Source organism: Trichechus manatus, unplaced genomic scaffold (assembly GCF_000243295.1).
Source record: "Trichechus manatus latirostris isolate Lorelei unplaced genomic scaffold, TriManLat1.0 scaffold00006, whole genome shotgun sequence".
NCBI classification, from domain to species: Eukaryota; Metazoa; Chordata; class Mammalia; order Sirenia; family Trichechidae; genus Trichechus; species Trichechus manatus.
In genome coordinates this window covers 23188301-23203728 of record NW_004443942.1, presented here as the reverse complement: position 1 = coordinate 23203728, position 15428 = coordinate 23188301, and the positions used below count along the sequence as shown (strand labels likewise).

The 15428-nt window shown below is 38.9% G+C and overlaps 1 protein-coding gene and 1 long non-coding RNA gene across 3 annotated transcripts in view; both read right to left on the bottom strand.

The window, feature by feature from the left end:
- The window catches only part of ELP4 (elongator acetyltransferase complex subunit 4), a 276959-nt gene that overhangs the window by 50138 nt on the left and 211393 nt on the right, over positions 1–15428 (bottom strand). Inside the window, exon 10 of one of the 2 annotated variants that reach the window (XM_023737996.1) lies at positions 4884–5041. The exons of the other annotated variant lie outside the window; for it this stretch is intronic. Coding sequence (XP_023593764.1) covers positions 5036–5041 — 6 coding nt within the window. The 3' untranslated portion in view covers positions 4884–5035. Of the gene's footprint in view, positions 1–4883; positions 5042–15428 lie in introns of those variants that run through there. 2 annotated transcript variants of the gene reach the window in all.
- Positions 5836–9694, bottom strand: LOC111821854 (uncharacterized). The gene is made up of 2 exons (XR_002825191.1): positions 8398–9694; positions 5836–6586 (listed from the first exon to the last, which is right to left on the bottom strand). It is a non-coding gene; the product is annotated as an uncharacterized LOC111821854 (long non-coding RNA).

The window sequence follows — 15428 nt, the reverse complement described above, 5'->3', positions numbered from 1 at the left end:
GTAGAATGTAGAACATTATCTTTATAAAATGTGCTATGCAAATTGAGCTAGATGTTCCCCCAAGACCATGGTACCCACAGCCCTCCGCCCAGCAATTCAGTCCCTCAGGGAGTTTGGAAGTGTCTATGGAGCTTCTATGACCTTCCCTTGTACAAGTTGTGCTGGCTTCCCCAGTATTGTGTACTGTCTTACCCTTCACCATAGTTACCACTTATCTATTGTCTATTTAGTTCTCCCCCATCCCTCCCATTCCTTGTAACCAACAAAGATGGTTTTTTTGTGTGTAAACTTTTACATGAGTTTTCACAGTAGAGGTCTTATACAATATTTGTCCTTTTGTGATTGACTTATTTCACTCAGAATAATGTCCTCCAGTTTCATCCATGTTATGAGATGCTTCACAGATTCATCATTGTTCTTTATCTTTGTATAATACTCCATCGTGTGTATGTACCATAGTTTGTTTATCCATTCATCTGCTGATGGGCATCTAGGTTGTTTCCATCTTTTTGCTATTGTCAACAGTGCTGCCATGAATATAGGTGTGCATATGTCTATTTGGGTGACGGCTCTTATTTCTGTAGGGTATATTCCTAGGAGTGGGATTGCATTTTATAGTGTTTTTTTTTTGTGGTGCTGACGTTTTCATTACTCCTCTTACTCTCCTGTGATGAGTTCCTTTTGTTTGTGGATTTTTTTTTTCATTTGTTTTTGTAGGTTTTATTTTTACTGAGACTTTATGTTTTTCTTCTTTATTTTGATGAGTAGGTTTGTGAACTTTCTTTGTGGTTACCTTGAAATTTACCCTTATCTTCCTAGATTTGAACCAGTCTATTATTACTTGGTATTGCCTTGCCTTCCTCTCCATTAGAAGGTTCTATACCTGCACCATTTAATCTCTCTTTTATTGTTCTGATGCTGTTGTCATTTACAGATTAACCTCTCTGGTTCCCTGCTATAATTCTTTTGGTTTTGCATAGTCCTTAAGAGTTCATTTCCTAGGTTGGTATCTGGCTAGTACAATCCTGTGTCCTATATTCAGCCTGTGGTCTGATGTTTGTTCTCAGATCGAAGGACTCCCTTTAATAAGTCTGGTAAGTTTGGTTTGGTTTTTACATAGTCCCTTAATTTCTGTTTATCTGGAAATGACCTAATTTCACCATCATATTTTAACGAGACTTTTGCAGGAAAGATTATTCTTGGCTGGCAATTTTTTTCTTTCAAGGTTTTATGTATGTCATCCCATTGTCTTCTTGCCTGCATGGTTTCTGCCAAATAATCCGAGCTTAGTTTTATTGTTTCTCCTCTGTATGTCACTTTTTGTTCTTCTCGAGCTGCCCTCAGGATTCTTTGTCTTTGGTTTTAGCGAGTGTGATTATGATACTCCTTGATTTTCTTTTGGGGTCTATCTTATATGGGGTTAGTCGAGCTTCTTGGATGGTCAGCTTTTCATCTTTTATGATATTGGGGAAGTTTTCTGTCAGCAATTTTTCAATTATCCTCTCTGTGTTTTCTGTTTTCTCTCCCTGTTCTGGAACTCTGATCACTTGCAGATTTTTGCTTTTGATTGTATCCCATGTAATTCTCAGGGTTTCTTCATTTTTCTTCGTTCTTTTTTCTGATTCTTCCTCAGACAGAGTGGTATCCAAGTGTTTGTCTTCAATTTCACTGATCCTATCTTCCGTCGTTTCAAACCTGCTCCTCAGCCCTTCTGTGACACTGTCCATTTCTAAAATCTTGTTGTTTATCTTTTGGATTTCTAATTGTTGTTTTTGTATGATTTCTAGTTGTGAACTTATTTTAGCATTTTGTTCCTGTATTATTTTCTTGACTTCTTCCATTTTTTTGTCTGTATTTTCCATGAATTTGTCTGCTTTTTCTATGAATTTGTCTATTTTTTCCTCATTTTTGTTGGCTTTTTGCTTCAACTCTTGGATAATTCTGAATATTAGAGATTTGAATTCCTTATCAGTTAGGTCTAGTGCCTTTTCTTCTACTAGAAAGTCATCTGGTGTTTTCTTTTGGATGCCTACTGGAACCATCCTGTCCTGTTTTTGGAAATGTTTTGATATTGTCTGCTGTCTTCAGGGAATTCATCAGTTATTTTCCTCATTTATTGTAGATTTGTTTGTTTTGTCCTGCTTTTTTGTTTTATTTGGCTATGTCTGAGCAGGCGGGCTGTGTGTTCTTTGTTGTTTGCTCATCTGTGGGCACGATAATTTTCACCTCCTTCTCCAATGGGCAGGGTCAGTCACTCAGGTATGGTACAGCGGGGCAGGTCCAGCTGAAGGGGAGTTGCTGGGATAGGTTGTTTGTGGCACATACCAGGGCTGACAGTGTGGACCGGGAATCTCTGCAGGGCAGGTTCCAGTAGGCCGTGCCTGTGCTGCTTGGGAGTGTGATGTTCAGCGCATGGTGTAGGTAGGCAGGAAGGAGGGGGTAGATTGTAATGTATGGAGTTAAGATGGGTATGGGGAAGATGAAAGAGAGGAGAGAGGAACAGGAGCCAAAAACATACACACAAACAAAAAAGAGTGCTAAGGGAGCTCGCTATTGGAGTGGAGAGTTGAGAGACTGAGAAATGGGGAAAAACAAAAATGAAAAAAAAAAAAAGAAAAAGGGTGAAAGAAAAAAAATGAGTAAATCGAGAGACTGGAAATGAAGAAAGACAAAAAGGGAATAAGAGAGAGAGGAAAACAAAACAAAGAAACAAACAAACAAACAAAAAAACCCAAAAACAAACAAACAAAAAACTCCAAAAGACAAGAAAAAAGAAACACCCCCAGGGATGTCCCTGTGAGTCTGCGTAGAATAAGGGAGTAGCTTCCAAGCCATGTGGTACTGCCTGGCTAGAAAGGGCTTCCAAGCAGAGAAAAGAAAAAGAAAACAAACAAATCAAAACAGAACAAATCAGAGCAAACAAACAAACAAAAATGCCCTGGGGTTCCCACCAGCATGGTGGCATGGGCCGGGAAGCAGTTTCACAGTCAAGTGGTATTTTGCAGACTTTCAGGAAGAAGCAAAGATGGCACATGGAGCCAGGTATTTGAGAGAAAGGAGTGGGAGGTGGTGAGAGGTAAGGAAGAAATCTAAAGAAGTGGAAAAAAGCAACACCAGCAGCCAACAAAAGGCACTCAGGGAGCCAGCCAGTTTGGGAGGATGGAATCCAAGCGACACTGGGGTGAAGCTGGTGCTTCCCAGCCAAGAGACTGGCTGAAGGAAGCAGAGGAGGCTAAGTGGGTGTGAAAAAGGGTTGGGGGTGGGTGGGAAAGCCTATACTGCTGGTTACCGGTTGTTTTATCACCTGCTGGAAGCTCCGTGAAGCTGCTTTCTCATACCCCCATTTGCTGATCTCCAATAGGAGTCCAAGATGGCGGATCTGTGCTGTGGTAGCTGATAGGGAACCTCTGCATGTATCTCTCCTTGCTCTCTGTTCTCGGTCAGTTTCTTATTCCATTTGGTGCTTGGCTGAGTTCTTTATCTCTTCACTTGATGCTTAGGGTTTCAGGATTGACATGTGACTCTGTTTGACTTAGTTTTTCTGATCTTTGCTGTCAAGTGATGGCGTGGTGCTTCTGACTATAGCACCGTGTTGCCTGGAAGTCCTGTCTTGATAGTTTTAATAATTTTATCTTTGAATTTGTGAAGTTTGATGGGACAATGGAGCTTGCACCAAAGCTAGGGGAGTTTGGGGGGGCTCTTGGAGCCTTGGCTAATGACCAATGCCTGCCTCCTGGCCTCCCAGGATGGGTTCTTGCCTGCCTGTTTACCTATCTCCTGGTGCTTTGGGCCCTGATTGCCCTGAAACTCTCCACTCTGCCTAGTGACTGCTGCCACTCTTTGCTCCCGGTTGGGACCTAGGTGAAAGTGCAGGGAGGGTCAGGGTCAGGCGCCGTTACCCCATGGTATTTGAGGTGGGTGGTGAGGCAGCTGTCCCACCCTGAGGTGACAGTGCCATAGGGCATTTGGTGGGTGATTTGGTGGCGGCAAGCTTCTTGCTTGTCTCTGATCTAGGTAACTAGGTAACTAGTATGTCCCCGCTGGAGGCTGCAATACCCTTGGGGGGCTGGCTGCCCATCAAGTGTGGGCTGGGGCAGTAGTCTGTGGGAAGAGGAGATGCCCAGCTCGACTTCACTACCTCTGGCTGGGGCACAGGGCATCAGTCCGGTGGCTGGCAAGAGGAGAAACCTGGCAGCTGATGAGCCATGTGTGCCCCAAATCACAGGGTGAGACCCACAGGTGCCTGTGAAAGTCTATGCTTGCCCTGGCAGCATTCCTGTGCCTGAAGGAGCGTGACCTTAAACAGCAAATAGAAGCATCATTACAGGTTGAGAGAGACTGTGGAAGAAAAGGAAAAACTTTATATTTTAGTATCTTTAACAGCACTTTTTCCCAGCATTTTGAACAAGGGGCTCCACACTTTCATTTTCACTGTGCCCTGCTAATTATGCAGTTGGTCCTACCTGCAAGGCTTACTTTCTTCCACAGAAGGCTTTTAAAATAGACACTTTCACTAGGCATTATCAATGAGAAGTCACAGATGATAGGTTATTAAACTATCAAGTAGTCCCCAGGTTACGATGGGGTTCAGTTCCAATGGCTTCGTCGTCAGTTCTGACATAAGTCAAATATCTCTCTTTTTTTTTTTTACTTGTCATTGTTATTGAATTTTATTATCAGTATCTTCATAAATCTGATCTTTATTTATTTTTGGAGGTTGGAAACACTACATATAAACTTACAGAGAATGATAACATCAGCAAATTACATGCTGCGACACTGTATGTGGCACAGATTACTAATGATAACATGTACAACAAAATAACTAAACAGACTGTCATTAAGTGCGGTTTGTCATAATTCAAACATGTAGTAAGTTGGGGACTAACTGTATAGATAATGGTAATCATAAACATCATATATGAATTTTAAAATGAGTGGTTCACACTAGCTCCATATTTCCAAGGTTACTATTCTCTTCCATCTAGGCAGTGGAAATCAAGTACCATCTCCCTCTTCCTGAATTCTGAAGTCTTCAGTGCTTTGAACAAAAAAAAAAAAAAAAAAAAAATCACTGAAAATAAACAACAATAAAAAGCACCCCAAATAATATTTAAAGTTTCCTATGGGAGATCTTCTCTTCTTTCCCCCATCCCCAGCTTCTTTTTTTCCTCTTCTAATAGCCAACCTGCATATGTTTATTTTCATCTGAGGAACATTTTAGTTATTTAAATATTTCAAATACAATGTTTATACCATGATAACAATTTTTAATCCAAAATTTGAATCGACAGTATTTCTACAACAACATATAGTGGAAGTTGCTGGCAATGTGGCTGTGTATCAGGCTAAGACAGATAAGTAATAGAAGTGAGGAAGGCAACGGGGAAGACAATGGCATCAGTCAGGAAGTAGTAAAGGTGAACTCAGCATTAGAACAGTTAATAAGTTATTGCCAATTATTTAAACTGTAAAAGCTAAAAGATCAAGCCTGATAAAAGCATATAAAAACAAAATCAAGACTGGGGATCCTATAAATTGTAAATGTGTTTTAGTTTGGTCAACCTTTGGGTTTTTCATTCCAGTACTATTCTCAACTGAACCATTTCACCTGAGAAATTATTTGCTCATTTATATTTTCTGATAGATTAATGTCCCCAGGGTGCTGCCAAATTTGAATTTGCTACCCCAGATATTCCCTATAACAAGACTTGCCACTGGTTCAAAAGTGTGCTGAATGAAAGAGGCAAATCCAGATTCCAGCTGAGCAGTCAGGAAGCATCATCATGGGTTGAATGGAAAATCAGGAGTTGAATACACAGTTTCAGAAAACAGTTTTTTTTTTTTTTAAATGCCAACGTAGTTAGAAGTTCTAACAAACCAGAGTGGTGTTATAGAAAATACTAACTATATCTGTGCCTGCAACCTATGCCACATTCCATAATCTTATTCTGTTTCTTTTAATGGCAACAGGTTAACAGCCACAAGGAAAATCATGCAGACCAAGATCAAAAGCAACCTACTGGCACAGGGCATCTTGACATCAGACTAGATTTATACTTGCTGGCATGTCAAAGCCTTGAAACAGAAACTTCAGAACTTCCTTGTGAATGCTGAAGGCAAGTCATTGACTTCATGCTAGCTTAAAAGCACATCTTTCCAGGGATGGCATTCAACCACACAATCAACAAAACTGACCAAACAAAGCCTGAATATGTACTTGGAAGTGAAAGTCTTGAGCAGAATAAAATATGAGTCAGCTTCCAAAGCTGCCAAGTTGCAGATAAGAATTCAAGCCTTTAAATACAAAATAGGGAGTTGGGAGCATATTGAATAGCAATTTTGCCTGATGGGGTAGTTTAAACATTGAGCAATAGTCCCCATTCCTGTACCACGATCGCAAACTTCCCTGGCCTGGCTTTTTAGGCTGGGCAAGAGAGCAAGGGGAATATGATTTCATTCCATCTGGTACCTGGCACCTATCTTCTTTGTGCTGTCTCTTGCAGTGCGAATCTGCTCATGCTCTGGTGTCCTCTCCAACTTTTCTTCCTAGATATGCTGCCGATGTTTCTTAAGAGCAAAGATTCTGCATAGTATGTCAGAGTTAGTACTAGGTCTTGGTGGGCATGTAAAAAAGGCATTTTAAATGTCCAGTTGTTCTGTTGAATAACCTCAATAGATCAGTTAGTATTATTCTCAGTTAAGGTATAAATGCTTCAGTGAGTCCAAATTTTACCAGAAGACTTAAAAAATACTAAAGTGTTACTATTCCTTACCAACTACTGCTTTGCTTAGCAACTGAAGGAGACTTTCACTCCTTTCATCCTTTTTTTTTTGGCCGACTGTAGCACAAGGGTGCTGGTAGGCCTGCGTCAGCGGGTAACCACTTCAGTACAATTCAAGCAAAATAATTTGAAAAAGTGCCAAACTATTTTGGAATTGGGCAGACAATAGTGACCCTTCATGATTCCATGAATAATGTAAACAGGGAACATATTGCTGAGGTCAAAGAAAAGGAAAAAAATTAAAAGTAATTGCCTAGGGAGAAAAAGAGGTGTGAGACTTTAGCAGGGCAAATAGCGTTAGAAATGGAGATTATGCTCTGTTTACACATTTAGAGTTTCAGTTCTTCCAATGGCAAAATTATGTTAATTTAAATTATTTGTCTCAAAGGTTTCTGACTTTGTAGACATAAAACTGTGGTGGGGTTTTGCACCTCTTTCCTTTTGCTTTCTCTATTATCAAGAAATTATCCCAATTACTTGAATAAAAACAGGTGATGTACTAGTCAAGCTAATTTACTTCACTTCATCAAAATTACATCAAAACTTTAGTGAAGAAAATACTCAAAACTACAAAACTTGTTTTTAAGCCATTCTAGTAAGTGTGTAGTGGTGTCTCATTATGATTTTTCCTGACATTGTATTATACAAAATTTCAAACATACAGAAAAGTTGAAAGAGTTTTTTGGAGAACATACATATACACCCCACCTAGGTCTACAATTAAACTTTTTCTGTTACTTGCTTTATCCCTCTCTAAATATCTATCCATCCCTCTATTTAACCTCTCTATCCATCATTGATGAATCTTCTTTTTGGTGAACTTCTAAGTAAGTTGCAGACATCAGTATATTTTACTCTTAACTACTTCACTGTGCATCCCATTAGCTAGAATTCAGTATTTGTTTATGGCTCTTTCTCTATATATATTTTAAAACAGCTCTACTGAGCTATAATTCACATACCGTACAATTTACCCTTATGGTCCTTTTTTACTCAAAACTTTTAGTGGAGAAAATACGGAACATTTTTTTCCTTGTCATTATTATATGTGTGAGACAATACTTGTAGCTTTCAGATCATGTGCTGATATACACACAGAGCTGCAAGTTTTGGAAAAATCAAATTTTCACTGTAATTCCTTTCCCAATCCTAATTAAATGATAAATTTCATTACTAGAATAATAGATAACATAATTATAAACCTCAACTCTAAATATGAGTCATTAAGAAAAATAATTTTCTCTCTATAATCATTCTACAAAACTGTCACTGTAGGTTATGGGTTGAAATACTTTAATTTAGCATGGTATTGCACCTATTTACAGGTGCAGATTGCATTTTCCAAAGTACCTGCACAGTACTGCCTGTTCCACATGCTCTTCTACAATGTAACCTTGCATTGTGGCAGAGTCTAATTCTTCTTCCCTTGAATCTGGGTGGGCTTGTGACTGTTTCAGTCAATAGAGTATGGCAGAAATGATGCGTCATGACCCGTGAGGATGGGCCATAAAAGGCACCGCAGCTTCTACCTTGTTTACTAAGACACTCACTTTTGGAGCCCTGAGCTGCCCTGTAAGAAATTCAACCACCGTGTAAGAAGAGGCCAGCATACCGTGAGGAAGTCCATGCTACATGGAGAGGCCATATGCAGGTGCTCTGGAGGACAGCCCCAGCTGCGGTCCTAGCTGATATCTAGACATAGGTGAGTGACGATCCTTTTAGATGATTACAGCCTCCAGCATCCTTGGAGCATCCTTGCTATGGGCCCTGTTCAAATTCCCGACCCACACAATCCCTGGATGCAATAAAATGATTATTTCACATCACAAAGTTTTGGGGATGGTTTACAACACAGCAATAATAACCAGAACAGTCTTTCTCTCCCCCTAACTTCCACAAAATGAACCAAAAAACACCACTGACTTCTTAAAAGAAAGACGTAAGTTTGTTTGGCAGATATATCTGCATATAGAAAATATCTTTCAAGATATCTGAGGTGGTTAACATTAAGTTCTATATTTAGTTCCATTCCCTTTCTTTGCTGCTCCTGCTTATTTTACCTACCAAGTAGTTAAAAATTATTTTTATAAAGTGCTGCTATAATAATTTCAAGCTATTGGTTAATCAGTTCCAGCCACTGGCTGGACAGTAATGCTAGTTGCCTATTTTAGGGAATGAATATAGCCTAAATTAGCATGTGCAAAAAAGGGATTTAGTTGACTGCACGGTAAGCTCAGTATGAGTCAATACTGGATGCGGCTACCAAAAACAAACAAACAAACAAAACGAATACATTCCCAGGTTCACAAATAGAAACACAATCCTAGTGTCATGGACTTCTTTGGTAATGTGGGGAAGCCTATGGACCCTTTTCAGAATAATGCTTTTAAGTATTGGATTACAAAGGAAACCAACTGCATTGAAATAGTTATCAATAATAAGCTCATTTTTGATATAGTAATATATGTGCTTCATTATTAACCCACTAGATAACAAGAATAGGACTGGGGCTAATAGCTACCAAAGGAGATGAACATAAACAATATTTTGGAATACCTGCAATAACTATAATCTTATATGGAGATATCTATGATTTCTACTGATGACAAAGTCATGGTTACTGCTAATGCTACTGTGGTCCGTTGCCTATATTCATAATTGAGAAAATAATAAATTTCTGTAGGGCAGGTAGTAAAATGAAAATGTAAATTTATCCTCTACCCAAGTTCTTGAACACCTGAATTCTATCCATGGACGACTTTTTCTTAAATCCCTTCAATAGAATAAGCATTAATCTATGATTCCATGTTATCAGGAGGGACTAGCTCCTGGAGAAGGATGTTCATTATGCTTGGTAGAGCAGAGGGTCAGTAAAAAAGAGAAAGACCCTCGATGAGATGGATTGACACAGTGGCTGCAACAATGGGCTCAAACATAATGATTGTGAGGATGGTGCAGGACTGGACACTGTTTCTTTCTATTGTACACAGGGTCACTATGAGTTGGAACCGACTCAATGCTACCTAACAACGTGATTCCATGGGCTTATGGCACTTGTGGCCTCCTCATTCACTTTTTCCTTTCTTTGCTGCTGCTGCTTATTTAACAAGTTAGGGAAAGGTTAGAACAAAAGATGCATGAGGTTCCAAGCTTGAGTAGTTTCTTATACTCAGAATTGTCTATTATCTTATCACCACTTGATAAAATCCCTCCCATTATTCCAGGCTGACTTCAAATCCTACTTTCTTTAGTAAGGTGATATGATCCACAATGATTTCTTCTTTATCTAAATTCCTACTACACTTGGAGTCAGTTTACCTTCAGCTTACCACTTAATTAGTCTCTATTTCAGCCACCATCAGTTTTGTCTCCCCACCTAGCCAGTGAGGTTTATAGTAATGAAGAGTGTATGCTATTTTTTTCTTACCAAAGCATACTAGCTAGGTATATTGCAGGCACCAGATAAATCTGTGTACACTTTATCCTACTGGTAATACTACCTGCTACCCAGCTGTGCACACCTCCTATAGAGCTGTGGGAAATTGAGACTACATGTATTCTTTTTTTTTTACTATCACTGTCAACTACAATGGATCACTAAGGATGGGCTATACAAGGTGTGTCCCTGATACTAATAATAACACTTTCGTGGCATTTATTAGGTGCCTGATACTTTTCTAAATGCTTTACATTTTTCATTTAATCCTCTCATCAGCCTGATAATGTAGGAACTATTTTTATCTCCATATTACAAATGAGGAAACGGAGGCACAAAGAGGTTAGCAAAGAGATGGAATTTGAAACCAGGCATTCTTTTTCAGAGCCAGTGCATTTAACCACTTCACTGTACTGCCATTCATGATATTAATAAATACAAGACATCTTTGCTTATACATACCTGCAAGTTTAACATGAAATAACTGGTTTCACAATTAGTTTTTCTTCCTCAGAACTCCTATATCCCTTGACTGACTTAATGTATAGTTAATTAGTTAACTTTTGTAGCAACTCTATGAGCCAGGAGAGGAAACCTAGGCTCATACATAAGAAGTAAAGGAAAGAGCAAGGTTCTAATCCAGGGCTATCTGACTCTAAAATTCATGCATTACAACACTATGTTATACTACTTCCCTAAGTGTTTTTGCTTTATATCTACAACTAGATTATAAATTTTTTAAAGACAGACATCTTGTCTCATACTTGCTTATTGTTTCCATAATACTTTGAATGCCTTGATTCTAACTGATACTGAGAAAATGTTTCTTGATTGATGGATACAACTGACATTTCACAGACTTCAGCATGGTGTAGTAGGAAGACTTTGGGATCTCTCATTAACTGTGCCATTTGGCAAGTCTTGCAGCTTTAGCTTTCTTAGCATTAAAATGAGGAAAATATGCCTAATTATAGGGTTGTTTAAGGATTAAAAGGCAGTAATATCTGTAAAATACTCAGCATAGTGTCTGGAACATAGTAATATTTCTGCCATGTCTACAATGACTGATTTTAGCAGGTATTTTTACAAAAATGTTTAGATTTGGCTGTGTAATTGTTGTAACTTATAGTATTAGGTTTAATTTCTTTTCTCTTTTTCTCAAATTCAGTTAAAATGATAAGTATTAAATCAGAGGAAGAATTCTCTTCTGAGCCAATGAAATCGTTTCTCCATCTCTATGGTCTATTAAAGTGGCTATTGATGAGCAAGTATGAAAAAAATATCTGGTAGGCCAAATAATGATGCCCCCCCCTTCTGATTTCTAAATCCTAACCCCAGAACCTGTAATATGTTACCTTACAAGGCAAAGGGGAATTAAGATTAAGTAAAGTTGTGAAGGTGGCCTCTAGAAGCTGGAAAAGACCAAGGAAATGGATTCTTCCCTAGATCCTCCAGAAGAAACTCATCCTTGCTGACCCTTTCATTTTATTTTATTTTTTCCCATACAAAAATTTCTACATACATTGTTATGTGACTCTAATTGCTCTCCCCATACTGTGACAGCACACTCCTCCTTTCTACACATGATTCCCCATGTCCATTCAACCAGCTCCTAACCCTCTCTGCCTTCCCGTCTCACCTCCGGACAGAAGCTGCCCGTTTAGTCTCATGTATCTACTTGAGCTAAGAGGCACACTCCTCACGACTATCACTTTATGTCCCACAGTCCAGTCCAATCCCTGTCTGAAGAGTTGGCCTTGGAAATTGTTTTAGTTCTGGGCTGATAGAGAATCCAGGGGCCATGCTTTCCGGGGTTCCTCCAGTCTCAGTCAGACCATTACTAGAAATTGAGTTCTGCACCCCACCTTTCTCCTGCTCCATCCAGGACTCTCTGTTGTGTTCCCTGTCACGGCGGTCACTGGTGGTAGCCGGTCACCATCTACTTCTGATCTCAGGCTGATGAAGTCTCTGGTTTATGTGGCCCTTTCTGTCTCTTGGGCTATTTTCCTTGTGTCTTTGGTGTTCTTCATTCTCCTTTACTCCAGGTGGTTGGGACCAACTGATGCATCTTAGATGGCCACCTGCAAGTTTTTAAGACCCCAGACGCCATTCATCAAAGTAGGATGCAGAACATTTTCTTAATAAGCTTTGTTATACCAACTGACCTAGATGTCCCCTGAAAGCCTGGTCCCCAGACCCCTACCTCTGCTACTCTGTGCCTCAAAGTGTTTGATTGTATTCAGGAAACTTCTTAGCTTTGGTTTAGTCCAGTTGTGCTGACTTCCCCTACAGTGTGTGCTGTCCTTTCCGTCACCTAAGATAAAACTTGTCTACTATCTAGTAAGTGAATAACGCTCACCCTCCCTCCCCACTCTCGTAACCATCAAAGAATGTTTTCTTCTGTATTTAAACCCTTTCTTGAGTTCTTATAATAGTGGTCTTATACAATATTTGTCCTTCTGTGACTGACTAAATTCACTCAGCATAATGACCTCCAGCTTCCTCCATTTTATGTTTCATGGCTTCATTGTTCTTTATCATTGCATAGTATTCCATTGTGTGGATATACCATAATTTGTTTATCCATACATCCATTGATGGGCACCTAGGTTGCTTCCATTTTTTGCTATTGTGAACAGTGCTGCAATGAACATGGGTGTGCATATATCTATTCATGTGACAGCTCTTATTCCTCTAGGATATATTCCAAGGAGCAGGATAGCTGGACCGTATGGTGCTTCTATTTCTAGCTTTTTAAGGAAGGACCAAATTGATTTCCAAAGTGGTTGTACCATTTAACATTCCCACCAACAGTATATAAGTGTTCCAGTCTCTCCACAACCTCTCCAGCATTTATTATTTTGTGTTTTTTGGATTAATGCTAGCCTTGTTCGGGTGAGATGATATCTCATTGCAGTTTTGATCTGCATTTCTCTAATGGCTTATGATCATAAGCATTTCCTCATGTAGTCCGTTAGCTGCCTGAGTATCTTCTTTGGCAAAGTGCCTGTTCGTAACTTTTGCCCATTTTTTAATTGGGTTATTTGTCCTTTTGTTGTTGAGGTTTTGCAGTATCTTGTAGATTTTAGAGATTAGACGGTGATCAGATTTGTTGTAGTCAAAAATTTTTTTCTAGTCTGTAGGTTGTCTTTTTACTCTTTTGGTGAAGTCTTTTGATGAGTGTAAGTGTTTGATTTTTAGGAGCTCCCAGTTATCTAATCTCTATTCTGGTGCTTGTGCATTGTTACTTATGGTTTCTATTGTGTTTATGACATGTATTAGGGCTCCTAGCATTGTCCCTATTTTTTATTCCATGATCTTTATCCTTTTTTATTTTATATTTAAGTCTTTGATCCATTTTGAGTTAGATTTTGTGCATGGCGTGAGGTATGGGTCTTGTTTCAGTTTTTTGTAGATGGATATCCAGTTATGCCAGTACCATTTGTTAAAGAGACTGTCTTTTCCCCAATTAACGGACTTTGGGCCTTTGTCAAATATCAGCTGCTCATAGGTGGTTGAATTTACATCTGGATCCTCAATTCTGTTCCATTGGTCTATGTATCTGTTGTTGTACCAGTACCAGGCTGTTTTGACTACTGTGACAGTATAATAGGTACTAAAATCAGGTAGTGTGAGGCCTCCCACTTTGTTCTTCTTCTTGAGTAATGCTTTACTTATTCGAGGCCTCTTACCTTTCCATATGAAGTTGGTGATTTGTTTCTCCAACTCATTAAAAAATGCTGGTGGAATTTGGATCAGGATTGCACTGTATCTGTAGATCGCTTTGGGTAGAATTGACATTTTCACAATGTTGAGTTTTCCTATCCATGAGCAAGGTATGTTTCTCCACTTATGCAGCTCTCTTTTAGTTTCTTGCAGTAGTGTCCTGTAGTTTTCATTGTACAGGTCTTTCACATCTCTGGTTAGATTTATTCCTAAGTATTTTATCATTTTGAGGGCTACTGTAAATGGTATTCATTTGGTGGTTTCCTATTCGAGGCTCTCTTTGTTGGTGCAGAGGAATCTAATTGATTTTTGGATGTTTATCTTGTATCCTGAAACTTTGCTGAAATCTTCTGTTAGTTCCAGTAGTTTTCTTGTGGATTCTTTGGGGTTTTCCAGGTATAAGATCATATCATCTGCAAACAGAGATACTTTGACTTCTTCCCTACCAATTTGGAAGCCCTTTATTTCTTTTTCTAGCCTAATTGCTCTGGCTAGGACCTCCAGCACAATGTTGAATAAGAGTGGTGATAAAGGGCATCCTTGACTGGTTCCCGTTCTCAAGCGGAACGCTTTCAAAGTGTCTCCATTTAGGATGATATTGGCTGTTGGCTTTGTATAAATGCCCTGAATTATATTGAGGAATTTCCCTTCTATTCCTTTTCTGCTGACAGTTTTTATCATGAATGGGTGTTGGACTTTGTCAAATGCCTTTTCTGCATCAATTGATAAGATCATGTGGTTCTGTTTTTTGTTTTATTTATGTGATGGATTACACTGATTGTTTTTCTAATGTAGAACTATCTCTGCATACCTGGTATAAATCCCACTTGACCATGGTGAAGTGTTTGTTTTGTTATGTTGCTGAATTCTACTGGCTAGAACTTTGTTGAGGATTTTTGTGTCAATGTTCACGAGGGATATTGGTTTGTAATTTTCTTTTTTTGTGGTGTCTTTACCTGGTTTTGGTATCAGGGTTATGCTGGCTTCACAGAATGAGTCTGGGTGTATTCCATCCTTTTCTATGCTCTGAAATACCTTTAATAGTAGTGGTGTTAACTCTTCTCTGAAAGTTTGGTAGAATTCTCCAGTGAACCCACCTGGGCCAGGGCTTTTTCTTGTTGGGAGTTTTTTAACTACCTTTCAATCTCTTCTTTTGTTATGGGTTTATTTAGTTGTTCTACCTCTGTGTTAGTTTAGGTAGGTAGTGAGTTTTTAGAAATCTGTCCATTTCCTTTAGGTTTTCAAATTTGTTAAAGTATAGTTTTTCATAGTATTCTATTATGATTCTTTTGATTTCAGTTGGGTCTGTTGTAATACCACCCATCTCATTTCTTATATGGGTTACCTGTTTCCTCTCCTGTTTTTCTTTTGTCAGTTTGGCCAGTGGTTTATCAATTTTGTTGATCTTTTCAAAGAACCAGCTTTTGGTCTTGTTAACTCTTTCAATTGTTTTTCTATTCTCTATTTTATTTAATTCTGCT